Raw genomic sequence first — 15,737 nt, forward strand, 5'->3', positions numbered from 1 at the left:
GGTGGCTGCTGGCGGGAGGAGCCAGTCCCCACAGACGTCTCCTCCTTCCCCCCCCCCAGGGCATCTTCATCTCCCGTGTGTCAGAGGAGGGCCCGGCGGCACAGGCCGGGGTGCGCGTGGGGGACAAGCTCCTGGAGGTAGGTCACCAGGGCAGCAGCCGGGGGGGCGGGCGTATCTGTTGCACCAGCTCTGGCTTGAGGAGAGGGCCCACGTCTGCTCTCTGTCTTGGGGGGGGTCAGCAGTGCTGGCCAGCTGCTTCCTCAGCTAATAGGGCAAGGATATCTGCCGTGGCCATAGGGCTTTGGGGCTGGTGGCCACCCCATCCCAGGAGGCCCTGCTGGCTCTGCTCTGTGGACATTGGCTGTTCGTTCCTGGCCTCGTTGCCTTTAGGGCCTGAGGTTCGGGGGCCGGTGGGGTCTGCGGGTGCTTGTTCAGTGAGCTCTCCCTGCCCCTCTTAGGTGAACGGGGTGTCTCTGCACGGTGCTGAGCACCACGTGGCCGTGGAGGCCCTCCGGGGCTCGGGCAGCAGCGTCTCCATGACCGTGCTACGGGAGCGGATGGTGGAGCCCGAGAACGCCGTCACAGTGACGCCGCTGCGGCCCGAAGATGATTACAGCCCACGGGAATGGCGTGGAGGGCTGCACTTGGCCACGGGGGCCAAGGACTCCACCCCAACCGAGCGGCTCTCGGCCTGCTTGGTGCGGAGCGAGCGGGGCCTGGGCTTCAGCATCGCCGGGGGCAAGGGCTCCACCCCGTACCGGCCAGGGGACACGGTGAGAGGAGAGCAGGGGGAGCCTTTCCTGCTGGTGATATTTGACCCCCCCCTCCCCTGGAGGATTGCTCCTGGCTCCTGCTGACTTGGGGGATCTGTTCCATATGGATGGACGGAGCCCCCTCCCCTCCCCCTTCGTTGGGGAGAAGCTGCTCCTGGGATGGTCAGCGATCTGGCCCTTCCTTCGCAGGGCATCTTCATCTCCCGGATTGCAGATGGGGGGGCTGCCCACCGGGAAGGGACGCTGCAAGTGGGCGACAGGGTCATCTTGGTGAGAGAGAAGGCTGGGGTGGGAGGTGGGGGCTCCCCGCTGGACGCTCTGGCTGAGCCAAAAAGCAGCTTCTCGTCACCCCCACCCTGCGTGGGCCCCATTCCCTCCCCTGCCCCACAGCCGTGATGGGAACTTGGAGAGAGGGGAGGAGAGCCCCCACTTGGCCTGTCAGGGCTGGCTTCTGTCTCCCTGCCCCCCCTCCCCATCCTCCCTGCTAGGTGGTGTGAGTTGCCTTCCCTCCTCTCCCCCACCCCAAATAGCGGCGGAGGGGAGAGCTCATGTCGTAGAAGATCCCTCCCCTGTAGGTCCCTGGGGGGCACCTAGGGCTGGCTCCCTTCTTGAACCCAGAGCCTGTCTTGCCCCGCCCCCTCCACTGACACTGAATTGTGGCCGTTGTAGATCAATGGGGTGGACATGACGGAAGCCCGGCACGATCAGGCTGTAGCGCTGCTGACCGCCTCCCCACCCACCATTGCTCTGCTGGTGGAAAGAGAGGCAGCCCCCCAAGACAAGGACCTCCCTGTGGGGCCGTGTGGGCCCCGGCCCCCCTCGCCACCACCTCTGCTCCCGCCAGGCGAGACCCTGCTGGAGGAGGCAGCAGCGTGCCCCCTCAGGAGCCAGCTGCCCGAAGACACAGAGAGCCAGTACCCCACCGAGGTGGGTGAGGGGGGTTTCTGGGGCTGCTCTGGGCTGGCGGGGGCCACTGGGCTCCCTCTCTCACCTGGGCTGGGGGATACCGGCGGCTGCAGCTGGCCCCCAGCCACCGTAGGGAACCTTCGGTCTGTGCTTGCAGGAGGTCTGCCTGGTCAAGGCTGGGGGGCCCCTTGGCCTCAGCATCGTGGGAGGCAGCGATCACTCCAGCCACCCCTTTGGCATCCACGAGCCAGGAGTCTTCATTTCCAAGGTAGAAACGCTGACGACCCCCCCCCTCACACACACACCCCGCCTGGCCCTGGCTCAGGCGCCCAGTGGAAGGGGGTGGGGGGCCGCCCTGCCCGCTGCCCCCTGGAGAGGGGAAAGGGCCGCAGAGGGGCTTGAGCCCCTCCCCCTCGGGGGCAATCCTTCAGATCCGGCCTCCTTCCTTCTCCCCTTGGGCAGGTCATCCCACGTGGCCTGGCCTCCCGCAGCGGCCTGCGTGTGGGGGACCGGATCCTGGCAGTGAACGGCCTCGACCTGCGCCAGGCGTCCCATCAGGAGGCAGTCAGCGCTCTGCTCTCCAGCACCCCGGAGCTGCAGATGGTGGTCAGGCGAGACCCTCCCCCGCCCGGAATGGAGGTAGGGAAGCTCGCCACCTCACCCCTGCCTTCGGTCCAGGCTGGAGAGCCTGCTCTGCCCCACGGAGCGCCCCCCCAGACACCGGTGTCTCTGGGCTTGCAGGAGATCTGCATTGAAAAGCGGCCTGGAGAGAAACTGGGCATCAGCATCCGAGGCGGCGCCAAGGGCCATGCAGGGAACCCCTTCGACCCCACCGACGAAGGGATCTTCATCTCCAAGGTACCTCGGGGGCCCCTGTGACCGGGCAAGTGGGGTGGCGGAGGGGCCCCCCCTTTCTTCACTTCCCATCATAGAGCCCTGCGTCCGTCGAGCTTGTCTTTGCCGGAGCAGACCCAGCACGTCCAAAGTGGCAGAGCCGCCCCCAGACCCAAAGCAGCAGCCTCCCCACCCCCCACCACAATTGGAGCAAGGGTGGTCTTCTGAGAGTCTCCCCGGGGGGAGGGGCGGGGGAGAAGCCGTGCCGCTACCTTCCCGCTTCTTCGCTGCCTTTCAGGTCAGCTCCACCGGGGCAGCAGCCCGCGATGGCCGGCTGAGGACGGGGCTGCGCATCCTGGAGGTCAACCAGCAGAGCCTGCTGGGCATGACCCACGCGGAGGCGGTCCAGGTCCTGCGGGCCGTGGGGGACCGGCTGCTGGTACTCGTTTGCGAGGGCTTTGACCCCAAGGCCGTGGCTGCCCTTGAGGTTGGTAACTGGTTGGTTGGTGCCCTGCCCTCCTGCTCACCCGTCCATCAGCCCCTTCCCAGGGAAGGCCCAGCCAGGCACCCTCTGGCCTATCCCGGGCTGAAGACGCCTCTTCGTCCTCCCCCCCCCCCAGATGTCTCCCGGAGTCATCGCCAACCCTTTTGCGGCCGGCATTGGGCGCAAGAACAGCTTGGAGAGCATCTCGTCCGTTGACCGGGACCTCAGCCCAGAAGAGGCGGACCTCCTTCAGAAGGTGAGAGGAGGAGGAGGAGGAGGAGGATCCTCCGGGGAGGGGGGGAACTGCTCACTGTGACTGTGCCCTGCGAGGCCAGAGCCAACCCTGACCCTTCCCGCTTCCTTCCCCAGGACAGGGGCGGCGCAGAGGCCCTGCAGCTGGATTACCGCACCCTGGCAGCCCTGCCCAGCAGCAGCGGCCGTCTCCAGAAAGGCCCCCTCGGCGTGAGTGACAGGCGGGCTCCTTTGGGGGGGGTGTGGGGGAAGCCTGCCCTGGCTCGGTGTGGATGGTGCCAGGCTCCCCCACTCCTGTGGCTTTGCCTCTGCCCTTTCGGGTGGGTGGGGGTTCCAGCCCCAGGGGCAGTTCCTTCCACGGGGGTTCCCGGGGGTCGTTGTCTCTGGCCAGCAGAAGGGGGCAGCCCTAGAGCCCACTTCCAAGCAGAGGGAGAGTCTTTCCGCCACCAGGATAGGCCTCCCTAGGAAAGCAGGTGGTGGGGGGCGAAGGGGGGGCTTTCCCAGGGGCCTGGGCGAGAAGGGTGGCTGTGGGGAGGGGGAGGCTGAGCCCTTTGGCAGAAGCAGGGCCAGAGCCGTAGTGGACGCAGAGTTGGGCCCTCCCCCAGCCCCTTCTGCCTCTTCTGGAAGGCCTGGAGGGGGGTGGGAGGTGCTTTCTGCGGGCCTTCCTTCCTCAGGGGGTCCTGGAATCAGGAGGGGCCCCGTGTTGGCAGGCCTTCCCCTTGCCCTGGGTGGCACGCAAGGCAGCCTCGGCTCCGGCCCTGTGCCCAGCCCTCTCCCTCACCAGGGGCTTTCTCGGAGCTGGAAGCAGAAGAGTCATCTTGGGCATTTCTCCCACCCACCCACCTTCTCCCCTTGCCAGTTTCTGCTTGGTGAGATGGAAAAGGACAGGCGGCTTCTTCCCCTGCTGGACGTCCCGGTGGGTCATGCTTCCTCCTCAGAAATGGGGCAGGCGGGCAGCGCCCAAGTGGTGCTTTCAGAGGCCATCCCTTTCAGCGCCAACCCTTTTGTGTTGGCCAGTCGGCAGGGCCCTGCGTGCCTGGGGGGTCCACCCCTTGGCTACGGCCAGGCGGGACTGCTGAAGACCAGCCTCTACACCAAGGCAGGCGCCCATGTGGCTGAGCATCTGGCGTGGCGTGGCGTGGCGTGGTCCTGCCTGGCTGAGTAGCCTTTCTTGCCTGCTGCTTCTAGCTCAGGAGACGGAGCCCTTCCTGGGCGCATGTGGGGAGAAGGGGGAGCCAAGGCTGGACTTGCCACAGGGTTTCCCCTCAAAGGGGGGGTGTTCTTAGCCATTTTCCACAAGGGGGGGCTACCTTCCGTGTGGTCTTAAGCTTCAACTTAATCTGCCGATTTGCAGTGTTTTTCTGAGGATCGAGTGTGTGTGTCTGTGTGTGTTTAACTTTGTACGGTACTGATTTTAGTTTTTGCTAAGTAAGGACTTCACAAAAAGCAGTTATGAACCAAGCCACATGGAAACCCGTGTGGGTAGCACTTCAGACGAACAACCGTAGGAACTCTTATTAAAATGAGTTCAGGCAGAGGGAAGTGCTCTCCCTCCCCTGGTCTGGATATTTCAGCTCTTCCATCCAGCGTTCTGCTGGTCATCCCCTCCTCCTCTCCTTCCATCTTTCCCAGTTGTCTTTCCATCCTGGGTCTGAAATAAGCTGGTTTGTGCTGGAGTTTCCCGGTCGGCTTGTTTGACGATCCCTTCCTTGGCTGCCTCAGGCGTCTCCTCCCAGCAGCTCTCTTCCTATCCCGCTTCTCCAGGGCCCATTCCCATAGCGCCTGGGGCGGAAAGCCTTCCCTGCAGGGTGCTGGTCTTAGGGCTGGGCCCCGTGGCTCCAGCCACCTTCCCCTGTCTCTAGGGCCCAAAGGGGGGACCGCTTGGCGCTGGCCCTCGGTGCCCCGAGTGAGAACCCTGGGCGGATCTGGCTCATCGGGGATGTTGCTTTTGCTCCGATCAGTAGCCTCCTCAAGGGCACCGTGAGCCAATATTACGTTCATCGACTAAGTTCAGCACCAACCTGGAGGTCTTGAGCCAGTGTCCTCTGGACTAGACAGGACAGGACGGGCAGGCTAATGGTTGCCACATGTCCACCAAATTAAGTTTACTTACTTACGCTTGTTTGTTCAATTTGTATGACTGTCTATCTCTCCAAATAACTTTAGGCAGTGAATAAATTTTTAAAAATAAATCAATTTCAGCAGTACAGAAATTAAAATATCTTTATTTTATTTATTTATTCATTAAATTTTTATACCGCCCTTCTCCCAAAGGACTCAGGGCGGTGTACAGGGCAATAAATATCGAAATATAAATACAAAAGTTAAAAAGAATTAAATAATTATGCCCAATATAATGCAATAATAAAAGTGTATTAAAACTAAATCCAACCCCAAACCCATCAGACCAGGCCAGATTGTTCAAATAAATAAGTTTTTAAATCACGCCGGAAGGAGCAAAGGTCGGGAGCCATCCGGAGCTCAACCGGCAAGCGGTTCCACAGGTCTGGCGCGCCCACAGAGAACGCTCTCCCCCTGTGGGCCACCAATTGACATTCTCTGATCGGAGGCACCCTGAGGAGGCCCTCTCTGTGCGAGCGCACTGGATGGAGGGAGGTTGACGCCGGCAGCAGGTGTTGCCGTAGGTAATCCGGACCCATGCCATGTAGGGCTTTATAGGTCATTACCAGCACCTTGAATCTCACCCGGAGGGCAACTGGCAGCCAATGCAGCTCGCGGAGCAGAGGTGTAACATGGGAGTATCGGGAGACCCCCAACACCACTCGCGCGGCTGCATTCTGCACCAGTTGAAACCTCCGAGTGGTCCTCAAGGGCAGCCCCATGTAGAGAGCGTTGCAGTAGTCCAACCGAGAGGTCACGAGCGCATGAGTGACTGTACGCAAGGCATCCCGGTCTAGATAGGGCCGCAACTGGCACACCAGGCGAACCTGGGCAAAGGCCCCCCTAGTCACAGCTCCTATATGATCTGTGAATCTAGGAGGACCCCCAAGTTGCGAGCCCGATCTACGGGGGGTAATAACTCACCCCCCATAGTAAGAGATGGAATAATCTGCATTTCCCGAGATGCCGGCACGCACAGCCACTCAGTCTTGTCAGGGTTGAGCTGAAGCCTGTTCCTCCCCATCAAGACCCGGACCGCCTCCAGGCAACGGGACATCACGTCGAGGGCATCACTGGGGTGGTTTGGGGTTGAAATAAAAAGCTGGGTATCATCAGCATACTGATGATAACCAACTCCAAAACCACGAATGATCTCACCCAGAGGCTTCATGTAGATGTTGAACATGAGGGGCGAGAGGATCGATCCCTGAGGAACTCCACAAATGAGATGCCTCAAGGTCGACCTCTTCCCCCCTGCCAACACCGACTGCGAACACCCCAGGAGGTAGGAGGAGAACCACTGAAGAACTGTGCCTCCCACTCCCAAGCCCCTGAGACGCTGCAGCAAGATACCATGGTCGATGGTATCAAAAGCCGCCGAGAGGTCTAACAGGACTAGGACAGAGGAACAACCCCTGTCCCGAGCCTGCCAGAGATCATTCACCAGCACGACCAATGCCGTCTCCGTGCTGTACCCGGGCCTGAAACCCAATTGGTATGGGTCCAGATAATCAGCTTCCTCCAAGAACAAAGGGAGCTGATGCGCCACCACGCTCTCAACAACCTTCGCGAGAAAGCAAAGGTTGAAGACCGGATGGTAGTTATTTAATACAGCTGGGTCCAGGGCAGGCTTCTTGAGGAGGGGTCTCACCACCACCTCCTTCAAGGCGGCGGGAAAATTACCCTCACTCAAAGAAGCAGTTATCACTGCCTGGAGCCAGCCTTGTGTCCCATCCCGGGCTGCATAAACCAGCCAAGAGGGGCACGGGTCCAACAAACACGTGGTGGAGCTCAGCTTCCCCATGATCCTGTCCACATCTTCAGGAGTCACAGGATCAAACTCCTCCCAGATAATATCGACAAGACTGCCCTCGTCCTCATCGTCAGACTCTGCCCAGTCGGAGTCCAAACCGGTCCGAATCTGAGCGATTTTGTTGACTAAAGATGTTGACTAAACTCCTCAGCACGACCCTGCAAGGGCTCCTCCCTCACCTCCTGATTAAGGAGGGAGCGGGTCACCCTAAACAGGGCAGCCGGGCGATTATCTGCGGACGCGATGAGGGCGGCAAAGTGATTAGACCTTGCCGTCCTCATCGCCGCGAGATAAGATCTCGTACAAGACCTTAGTCGCAACCGGTCGGATTCAGATTGGCTGGATCTCCAACAGCTCTCTAGGCCCCGTCTCCGACGCTTCATCTCCCGAAGCTCCATGGAAAACCATGGAGCCCATTGGGATCTGCACCGGGTCAAGGGCCGCATGGGTACAACTCGGTCGAGTGCCTCCGTGGCTGCCTTTTCCCAGGCTTCCACTAGGGCATCGGCCGAGCTGTGAGCAAAGGAGGCAGGTGGGGACCCAAGCGCCGCCTGGAACCGCTCAGGGTCCATTAAGCGCCTAGGGCGGAACCATCTCGTTGGTTCAACAACCCCACGACGGGGAGTGGCAAAACGGAAGACCAACCGCAGGAGGGGATGATCGGTCCATGACAGGGGCATGACAATAGCAGCTGAGAATAAATCACCCATTGTAATTGCTAAATTAAGCAAGAAAATGGTCCCTGCACACACTCGGGCCTTTAAGGATGTACAAAAAACCAGCAAAGCGGGGCGAGGACTGTTTTCTGTGGCAGAAAAGGCCCGCCCTCTAGGCCCGCCAACCGGCATCCCTTAGCTGAGGAGATTCAGAGCACGCTCTTCTCCCTGCCTGATGGGATCTGAAAGTTGCTTTGCGTAGTGAGAAGGGCAGTGTATAATTTTAATAAGCAAATAAATAAAAATTCTTGGATGTTTGCATGGAGAACGTGCAGCCGGGACTAGCCTCGGCAAATGGTTCGGGGAGCTGTGCCCACCATGAGGTCTCTCCAAGGGGGTGCCCTCATGGCCGCCTCCTTCCTCTCTTGCAGGGTCTGGCAGTGGGGGAAGCCGAGTCCGGCCGGCGAGAGCCTCCCAGCAGCCAGCAGGTAGGGGGGCTCTCTCTCTCCTGCTTGGGGGGGGCAACCCCCCCTTCCTTTACAACTTCATGTGGTCGATGTGTAACATTGGTGGTGGGGGGCTCCCAGACAGAGCCTGAACAGCCAGTCTGGGGGTGAGCCTTGAGATCTGGAGGCCGGAAGGGCTAGTGGACGGAGGCCCGTCCGTTTTCTGCTCTCGTGGGGTGCACCCTCCGCCTCCGCTTGGCCTTAGCTGCAGCTCTCGGCTGGGCATAGGCCAGGCTGCCTTCTGACCCACTGCCCTCTCTGGCGTGCATGCAGACCAAGCCCGGGAGAATTCAGCCAGTCTCTCGCCTGCGCCTGACTTCAGGCCTGAGCCCCACGGAGGGCCAAGACAGTCCCAGCCCTTTCCAGCAGCCTGAGCCGACCTCTAGCCCCAACGGTCTGGTGAGTCCCCGGGAGACGCCCCCCTCCTTGCCCTACCCACCGTTCCCCCCCTTGCTGTCTCGGAAGCCCCTGTCCACCGGAAGAGGCAGGGCGCAGGGCCTGCGGGAGTCCCAGCAGAGCCCGGGCAGTCTCTGGCGGGGGCTCCCCGGGCCTTGGTGCCCCCCACGGCCAGCCAGTTGCCTCTCCCCACAGCCTCGGCAGTGCAGACCCCTCTCGCCGAGGGAGGAGCTCCCTGTCAATGCCAAGCAGGCCTACAGGGCCTTGGCCGCCGTCCCGGGGTTGCAGCTGCCCTTGGAGCTGGAGGTGAGGTGGGCTGGGCCTGGGCGGGTTGGGGGTCTGTGGCCCTGGCCTGTGCCCCGCTCACCCCGTGTCCTGCCCCTTTCCTCCCCCCCCCCTCCACAGGAGCTGCCGGGACAGAGGAGCCTTGAGCAGGCGTTGCCCGTCCCTTCCGAGGTAAGAAGGCGCACAGGCAGTGGGAGAGGCGTCAGGGCAGGGCGCCTGAGCCCAGCTGACCCCACACGTGCCCCCGCCCCACAGACCCCGTGGCCGGGTGGTCCGCACAGCCCGGAGCAGCGGACCTTCCGCGAGAGGCAAAAGTACTTTGAGCTGGAGCTGAAGCAGCAGCCACCGCCTGCCGAGAAGCCCCTGAAGAGAGTATCCCTGGTCGGGGAGGAAGACCTGAAGAAAATGAAGGAGGAAGAAGGTGGGGCCTGCGGGGGGGGAGGGGGGGCAGGGCGGAGTCCTTCTGGCCGCCCCCCTTGCCCACTCCTTGGGGCTGAGGGGCTGCGCGCCCCGGAGTCCCTGGGGAAAGCAGGTCTCGGGTGCTGACCTCACTGGACCAGCAGCGGGGCGGGGGGGGGGCTGGGCTCAGGGCTTGGGCCTGGCATCTGCAGCTGGCCTTTTGGGAGCGGCTCCCATTTCATCTGGGCTGCTTCTCCGTTGCGATTGTGTAGTGTGTGCATTTGGCTGCTCTCTCAAATCCCTTTCTGCACATGCGGCAGCCTCGGTCCCTGCCCCGTCCAGCTGCTTGTTGGGTGAAATTCAGGGGACCTCCTATTCCAAGGAGGAGGCTGTGACGGGGGGGGGGTCCCTGTTTTGACAAAAAAAACAACAACCCAGCTCTTTCTCAGCAGCTCGGAAACTCCAACAGAAGCGAGCCCAGCTGCTGGAGGAGGAGGAGGAGGAGGAAGACGAGGGGGAGGAGGTGGCACAAGGCCAGCCCCCCCCAGGCATGGGGGGCCCCTCCAGCATCTTCATCGAAGGCGTCGAGTACAGAGTCGAGAAGCAGAACGGGAACAATCTCTCCCCGACCGCTTGGTGAGCTCCCTTCCCAGCCGTTGCCTCCGAAGCGTGAGGTGCCAGCCCTATATGGTGGGTCTGGCCTGGAGGAGGCCCCACAGCAGGGCCGGGCCTCTCTCTCGCAGAGGCGGCCCTCCCCCTTTCCCTCCGGGGCCGAGTGCGAGGGGCGCCACGCTTCTTCCAGACTGCTCTGGCAAGGTGGCTGCCGCATCCGTGGCGGGGAGAGCCGCCGCACCAGCCCCGAGCGGTGTGCCCGGCCCAGTCTGGCTCCCGGGATCCGTCCCCCTTCCCTGCCTCTTTCTGGGGTAGGGGGCATCCTGGAGACCTTTTCTGGGCTTGGGGTGCCATTGGGGTGTTGTCCGGAAGACCGCTGGGGGCCACCGCCTATGGCCAGCCCTCCTTTGCGCCTTCCAGGATCCTGGACCCCAACACACCCAGCAGCCCCCGAGGAGGAGGAGGAGGAGGCTCCTTTGAGGAGAGCTCGACCCCCACCTCCTCCAGTTGGGCAAGCAGGCGGGAGGGTGGGGGAGCGGAGGAGGAGGTTCACGGGCTCAGCCTTGGCCTCCCTCTGACAGGATGAGCCCCGTCTGTGCCAGAGCGGGGGAGCCGGGGGTGCCGGTCCGGACAGCCAAAGCGGAACGGCGGCAACAGGAGCGCCTGCGGGTGCAGAGCCCGGAGCTGCTGGCCGCTCCGGAGAAGGAGCTCTCCCCGGCGGAGCGCCGAGCCCTGGAAGCAGAGAAGCGGGCCATGTGGCGAGCAGCACGGTAGGTGTCCTGGGGGAGCGGCTGGAGGGCGGGGGGGGGCTTCCTGGGCAGGACCCACAGGGCCCCCGACGGCTCTTTTCCCCTGCGGCAGGATGAAGTCCCTGGAGCAGGATGCGCTCAAGGCCCAGATGGTGATTGCCAGGTCCAGGGAGAACAAGAGGCGGGGCACGCTGGAGCAGCTGGCAGAGTCGCCTTCCCCGGCCCCCACGCCCTCCCCCACGCCCTTGGAGGGTGCGTCTTCTCCCTTGCTGGATGTTGGCACTGCGGGGGGGGGGAGGGAGGGGGCTGCGACAATGGTGTCTGAAGCTCCTCTGTCCGACCCTCTTTTGCAGACGGCGCCTCCCGGATCGCAGTTTCGCCAGGCCGGCTGGTAGGAGACGCCTGCGCAGCAGAGGGGCTGCTCCTGGGAGGGGTGCCAGGCACTGCGTGGCACGGGCATTCTGGGGGCCCCGTCTAGAAAGGACTCCTGGCCTTTCGCTTTCCTGCGCTGTTGCCCGTCCTGCTGCCCCCCCCCTAGCCCAGGAAATCTGTCCTGCAGCCGGGCGGCAGCAGCGATTTCCTTCACCCTCTGCCAGGAGGGCACAGAGAACAGGAGAAAAGCGGTCTGGGGGGGGTTCCCAAGGGCCCAGGCCCAGCCCCACTCCCCTCCCCCTGGAGCAAGTGAGGGTTCCTTGGTCAGAGGCGTTGCCTGCCTTCCCGGGCACTGGTCACTCTTGTTTTCTCTCTCTCTTTCTCTCTCTCTGCTTCCCTCCCCCCCGCCCCTCCCCACTGGCCCGTCCAGTCTCTGCCTGAAAAGAAGTTCCTCTACAGGGAATTTGCAGCCATTCCTTCTTCCAAACCCGTATATGACATCCAGGTACAATTTGCATGGTCAGGAAGCTCCCCCCCTGCCAAGGGGGGGCGGCCGAGGCCCTTCTTGGCTTCTCAGGCCACCCACCTGGGGCCTCTGGGGTGCTTGGCAGCAGGAGGTGCTCCCTCTCTGCAGCTGGAGGCTTAGCCCCCCCCAATTTAGCTCGGAGCCCACAAGGGGCCCTTTGGCCTCCGCGTTTATTAAGCGGCCGCCACCTCACCCTGTGGCAAAGGACCCCTGGGGTCAAGGAGGCGCTTTGGTCTACCCATCGCCCTGGGGCTGCTGCTGCCTGCTCTCTCCAGGCCAGGTGGGCCTTGACCCCTCTCGGCCAACCATTTCCTCCCCCTGCTCTCCGGGAGGTTTCTTTCCTCTGACCCCAAAGCTCCCGGCCTGTTCTCCCAGGGAGGAGCTTGGTTGCACCCCCTCCCCTGCGTTTCTCCCACCTCCCTGCCTCTTCCTAAGGGGGTGAACGGGGCTGGACAGGCACCCTGGGCACAGCGCCCTCAGGGGCGGTGGGGATAGTCCAGCAAGGCCCCCTTCTTCCCTCGGGGACCCTGCACAGACCGTGAGCTCCGTTAAGCCTCTTGCCCCTTGGCCAAGCCAACTTCCCCTTTCCTTCGCCTGGTGAACTGTGTGTGCTGCTCCGTGTGTGTGTGTGTGTGTGGCGCTTCTCTGGCTTGACAGCCGTTTACCTGGCGCTCCTCCCTGGCACTTTGGGTTTCACCTGCAGGCTGGACCCCTTCTGGACTCACCGCTGAGTTTTCGGGGGCCCGAATGGTCGAAGGGGTCTGCAGGCTTAGCCAGCTCTTTGAGCCCCCCCTTCAGACCATTTATGAAGGGGCTAAAAAGGACCAGTCCAGCCTCACTCCCCCCCCCCAAGAGGCTCTTCTCTCTATGATTCCCCTCCCCATCCCTGAATCAAGTAACTGTCTCTGGGCATTTATTGTATTCTTTTGGCTTTGATGGGGAAGATCTCCCCTGCCAGTCAGGTGAGCCCCCCAGGGTGCAAGTAGGTGGGCTCTAGACTGGGGCTTACTGGCCCTCCAGCAAAGTCAGCTCCTCGGGGGGGGGGGAAACGGCGGAGGCCGAGCTGCTCCTGCTGGAATCCTCTGGGCTGGACCCAACTTTCCGCCCCGCCTGCTGACCGGCCAGATTCAGCCAGGCCAGCTAATAACAGGAGAGGAGAGAGAGGAGAGCCCTCTGTATGTATGGGGCCAATGGGGGGGGAGGGGGGTTGTTGCTGTCCAGGCAGCCCGGGCGAGAGAGAGACAGACAGACACACTCCTGGCTGCTCCTTACCCATTGCACTAGGCGGGCCCCGCTCTGACACCCCCCCCCCAACAGATGCTGAACGGAGCTCCAACAACGCCGGCCCCTGTCGAGTGGGGGGCTGGATGGCACGCCGGCCCCAATGGGAGGAAGTGCCCCAGGTTGTGAGTGGGCTGAGTTAGGCTCCTCAGGAGGAGGAGGAGGAGGACGGCTGGGGGCCACGGCTGCTTCCTGAGAGCGTGGAAGGAGCTCCGTTTCCTTTCCTCCTCCCGGCCCTTTCCGTTCTTTTTCCTCTCTCTCTCTCCACCCTTTCTCTCCTCCGTGCCGCTCAGCCAAGCCCCATGATGGCAGGTGGGGGTGGGGGTCAGTGCTTCTCGGCCCTCAGGTGCGAGACCCCAACCTGAGGCTCCAGCAGCCTCTTTAAAAGAGGCCCCCCCATCCCTGTGGCCAGCACGTGCCTTCCTCTGATTCCTGCTCTTTCCTCCTTGAGTGTCCCCCTTCTCTGGCTGCCCCCAGCAAGGGGGAGGCAGGGGGGGCCCTAATCCTCCTCTGTTCTTGCAGACTCCAGATGGGCGAGAGTCCTGCAAGCGCCTTGGCAGCATCGGCAGCAGCTCAGGTGGGTGGATGGCCGGCCTCTCCGCGGCCCAGGACCGCTTTGTCTCCCAGAGCAAGAAGGGGGAACGGCGTGGCTGGGCCGTTGCGCGAGAGGGTAGGAACACACACACACACACACACACACACACACACACACACACACACACACACACACACCACCCCCAGACCATGCTTAGCCCCAGGACCTGGCCTTGCCTGAATAGAGCAAGGGATGTCCGTGAGGGAAGGCTGCTTCCCGCTCTCAGGTCTGGCGGCTCAGCCCCTCCCTCGGCTCTCCCCCTCAGCCTGCGGGTCCTGGTCCCGGCAAAGGGGGGGCTCCTGCAGGGCCCTTCTGCCTTTTGCGCTCCGCCTGTGGAGCGAGGACCACGTTCCCAGAAGGCGCCTGGCCGAAGAGCAGGTTGACACTTCTTTCCTCCCCTCAGGGCGCCAGGAGCACGGTGGGACCCCGGAGCCCTTGATGACCCACGGCCCCTCTGCAGGCCAGGAGCTGGGGCTGTTTGGTGACGAGCGCAACCTCCAGCAGGCCCAACACAGCTTAGAGGCCGCGGTCCCGACATAACACGCCAGTCCTTGGAGACTGTACGGACACAGCCAGGCCAAGGGGACGGAGTGGGGTGTGAGGCCGCTGGCCCCCTTGATGGACCGTGGGGCTGTGGACCTGCTTTCAATACACTGGGGCAGGTCGTGACAAATCGGAGACGGAGCATTGGGGGTGAGGGGAACCGATGGGATGTGGGGTCTGTAAATAGTGGGTGAGTGGAGGACGGCCACAAACTGTTTTCATTCGGCATCAGCCGTGGTCGCCGGAGACCTGCCGGGCATGGCCAACCAGCGGTGGGGCGCCCCTGCCTGTCCCCCACTTTCCCTTGGGGCCCGAGCAGCACCCGCTGGTGAGGTGGGGCAACGTTTGGGCGCTGCCCTGCCAGGCAGAGTAGAGAAGGGTGAAGCCGAGTGGGGCGGGCCGGTGGCATTAGGCGTGGCGAGGCAGAGCTTGGGGGTTGGAATAATGGGGGAGATGGGGGGTCTTCCACAGGAGTCCCAGGATTGCGACTGTGGCCCCCACCAGCCCAGCCGGTGGTTTGCGTCCTGGCTGGTGGAGCTGCAGGGGCCATCTGGGAAGGGCGGCCCAGGGGCGATGCTGGCACCCACCGGGCAGGCTGCCAGCCGCCCACAGGATGGGGCATCGCTTAGGGCAGCTCTCCAGGAAGGCTCCTGTTAACCGGACACCCACGATGGGTTTTGGGAAGGTAGCGAGGGGGGGGGGCGCTGTGTCTTTTTCTCCAGCTACGAACGTGGCTCCTCTGAGGTCCCCTGTTAGAGCTTCTTGTTTTTAAACTAATTTTAGCATTTGCTTTTAATGAGCAGCTGGGGAGTGATCAGGCAGGAGGGTTTCTGTGGCTAACTAACTTATAGGTGCTGGGCTGTGATCCATCTCCTCCCCCCGGGGGAGTCCGGGGGAGATCAAGACTGTAACTAGTGACATTTGTACAACCAAAGAAGTCTATTTTGTGGTTCAATGACAATAAAGTTTACTTTACCTTTTAGAGCCCTGGATCCTTCCTTGACTTAGCCAGCCCCCAGGGCTGCTCTCCCTCCCTCTGCAAGATTAGCAGCATCCCCCTCCCCAAATGAAGCCAACTGGAGGGGGGGCTGCCTTCCAGGAGGGGTTGTGAAGAGCATCTGAGCTGCTTTTAAGGTAACCCCCAAAAGGAATGAGACCCAAAGCAGTGGAGGGATAGCAAGGGGGCAGAAATGCCGGGGGGAGGGGGGGCTTAAGGCCCCGGTGTGGGCAGATGTAGGACAGGTGAGGAGGGCTTGGCATTGGTCCTTTGGTGGGTTCACGGGCAGAGACCCCGACGGAGGGGGGATCTCCCTCGCTTCCGCTTCCTCCCCTCTGGGCCTCCGGGTGGAGCACCTGGAGTGACGCCGTTCTTCCTCAGAGCATCACCTGGGGCAGGAATGCTGGCCAGTACTGACCGCTTCCTCCTGTCCGAGCCGAAAGGCCACATCGGGCTAGGGGTTAAGGCGCCAGGCTAGAAAGCAGGAGACGACGGTGAGTTCTAATCCCAGCTTAGCCATAAAGACTGACCGGCTGGCCTTGGGCCGGTCTTGGTCCACCCCACCCCACAGGGTGATTGTTGTGGGGAAAAGGGGTGTTAGATGTGTTCCTCGGGTAACTCTTTAAGTGAAAAAATC

At 62.5% G+C, this 15,737-nt stretch overlaps 1 protein-coding gene across 3 annotated transcripts in view; it reads left to right on the forward strand.

Moving 5' to 3' along the window:
* Positions 1-15,087, forward strand: part of SCRIB (scribble planar cell polarity protein) — a 53,681-nt gene extending 38,594 nt beyond the window's left edge. Inside the window, exons 18-40 of one of the 3 annotated variants that reach the window (XM_083359709.1) lie at positions 60-137; positions 459-773; positions 963-1,043; positions 1,443-1,700; positions 1,837-1,947; positions 2,142-2,318; positions 2,421-2,537; positions 2,812-3,000; positions 3,134-3,253; positions 3,367-3,459; positions 4,109-4,165; positions 8,271-8,327; positions 8,619-8,744; positions 8,937-9,047; positions 9,147-9,197; positions 9,282-9,447; positions 9,878-10,061; positions 10,619-10,807; positions 10,899-11,038; positions 11,140-11,177; positions 11,589-11,663; positions 13,488-13,542; positions 13,964-15,087. In XM_083359709.1, coding sequence (XP_083215835.1) covers positions 60-137; positions 459-773; positions 963-1,043; positions 1,443-1,700; positions 1,837-1,947; positions 2,142-2,318; positions 2,421-2,537; positions 2,812-3,000; positions 3,134-3,253; positions 3,367-3,459; positions 4,109-4,165; positions 8,271-8,327; positions 8,619-8,744; positions 8,937-9,047; positions 9,147-9,197; positions 9,282-9,447; positions 9,878-10,061; positions 10,619-10,807; positions 10,899-11,038; positions 11,140-11,177; positions 11,589-11,663; positions 13,488-13,542; positions 13,964-14,100 — 2,925 coding nt within the window. In that variant the 3' untranslated portion in view covers positions 14,101-15,087. Of the gene's footprint in view, positions 1-59; positions 138-458; positions 774-962; positions 1,044-1,442; positions 1,701-1,836; positions 1,948-2,141; positions 2,319-2,420; positions 2,538-2,811; positions 3,001-3,133; positions 3,254-3,366; positions 3,460-4,108; positions 4,166-8,270; positions 8,328-8,618; positions 8,745-8,936; positions 9,048-9,146; positions 9,198-9,281; positions 9,448-9,874; positions 10,062-10,618; positions 10,808-10,898; positions 11,039-11,139; positions 11,178-11,588; positions 11,664-13,487; positions 13,543-13,963 lie in introns of all 3 variants that reach the window. The other 2 variants (XM_083359710.1, XM_083359711.1) reach the window with 2 other exon arrangements.
* The last annotated feature ends 650 nt before the right edge of the window (positions 15,088-15,737 follow it).

Source organism: Vipera ursinii, assembly GCF_947247035.1.
Source record: "Vipera ursinii genome assembly, chromosome: 3".
In the NCBI taxonomy this organism is placed as follows: Eukaryota; Metazoa; Chordata; class Lepidosauria; order Squamata; family Viperidae; genus Vipera; species Vipera ursinii.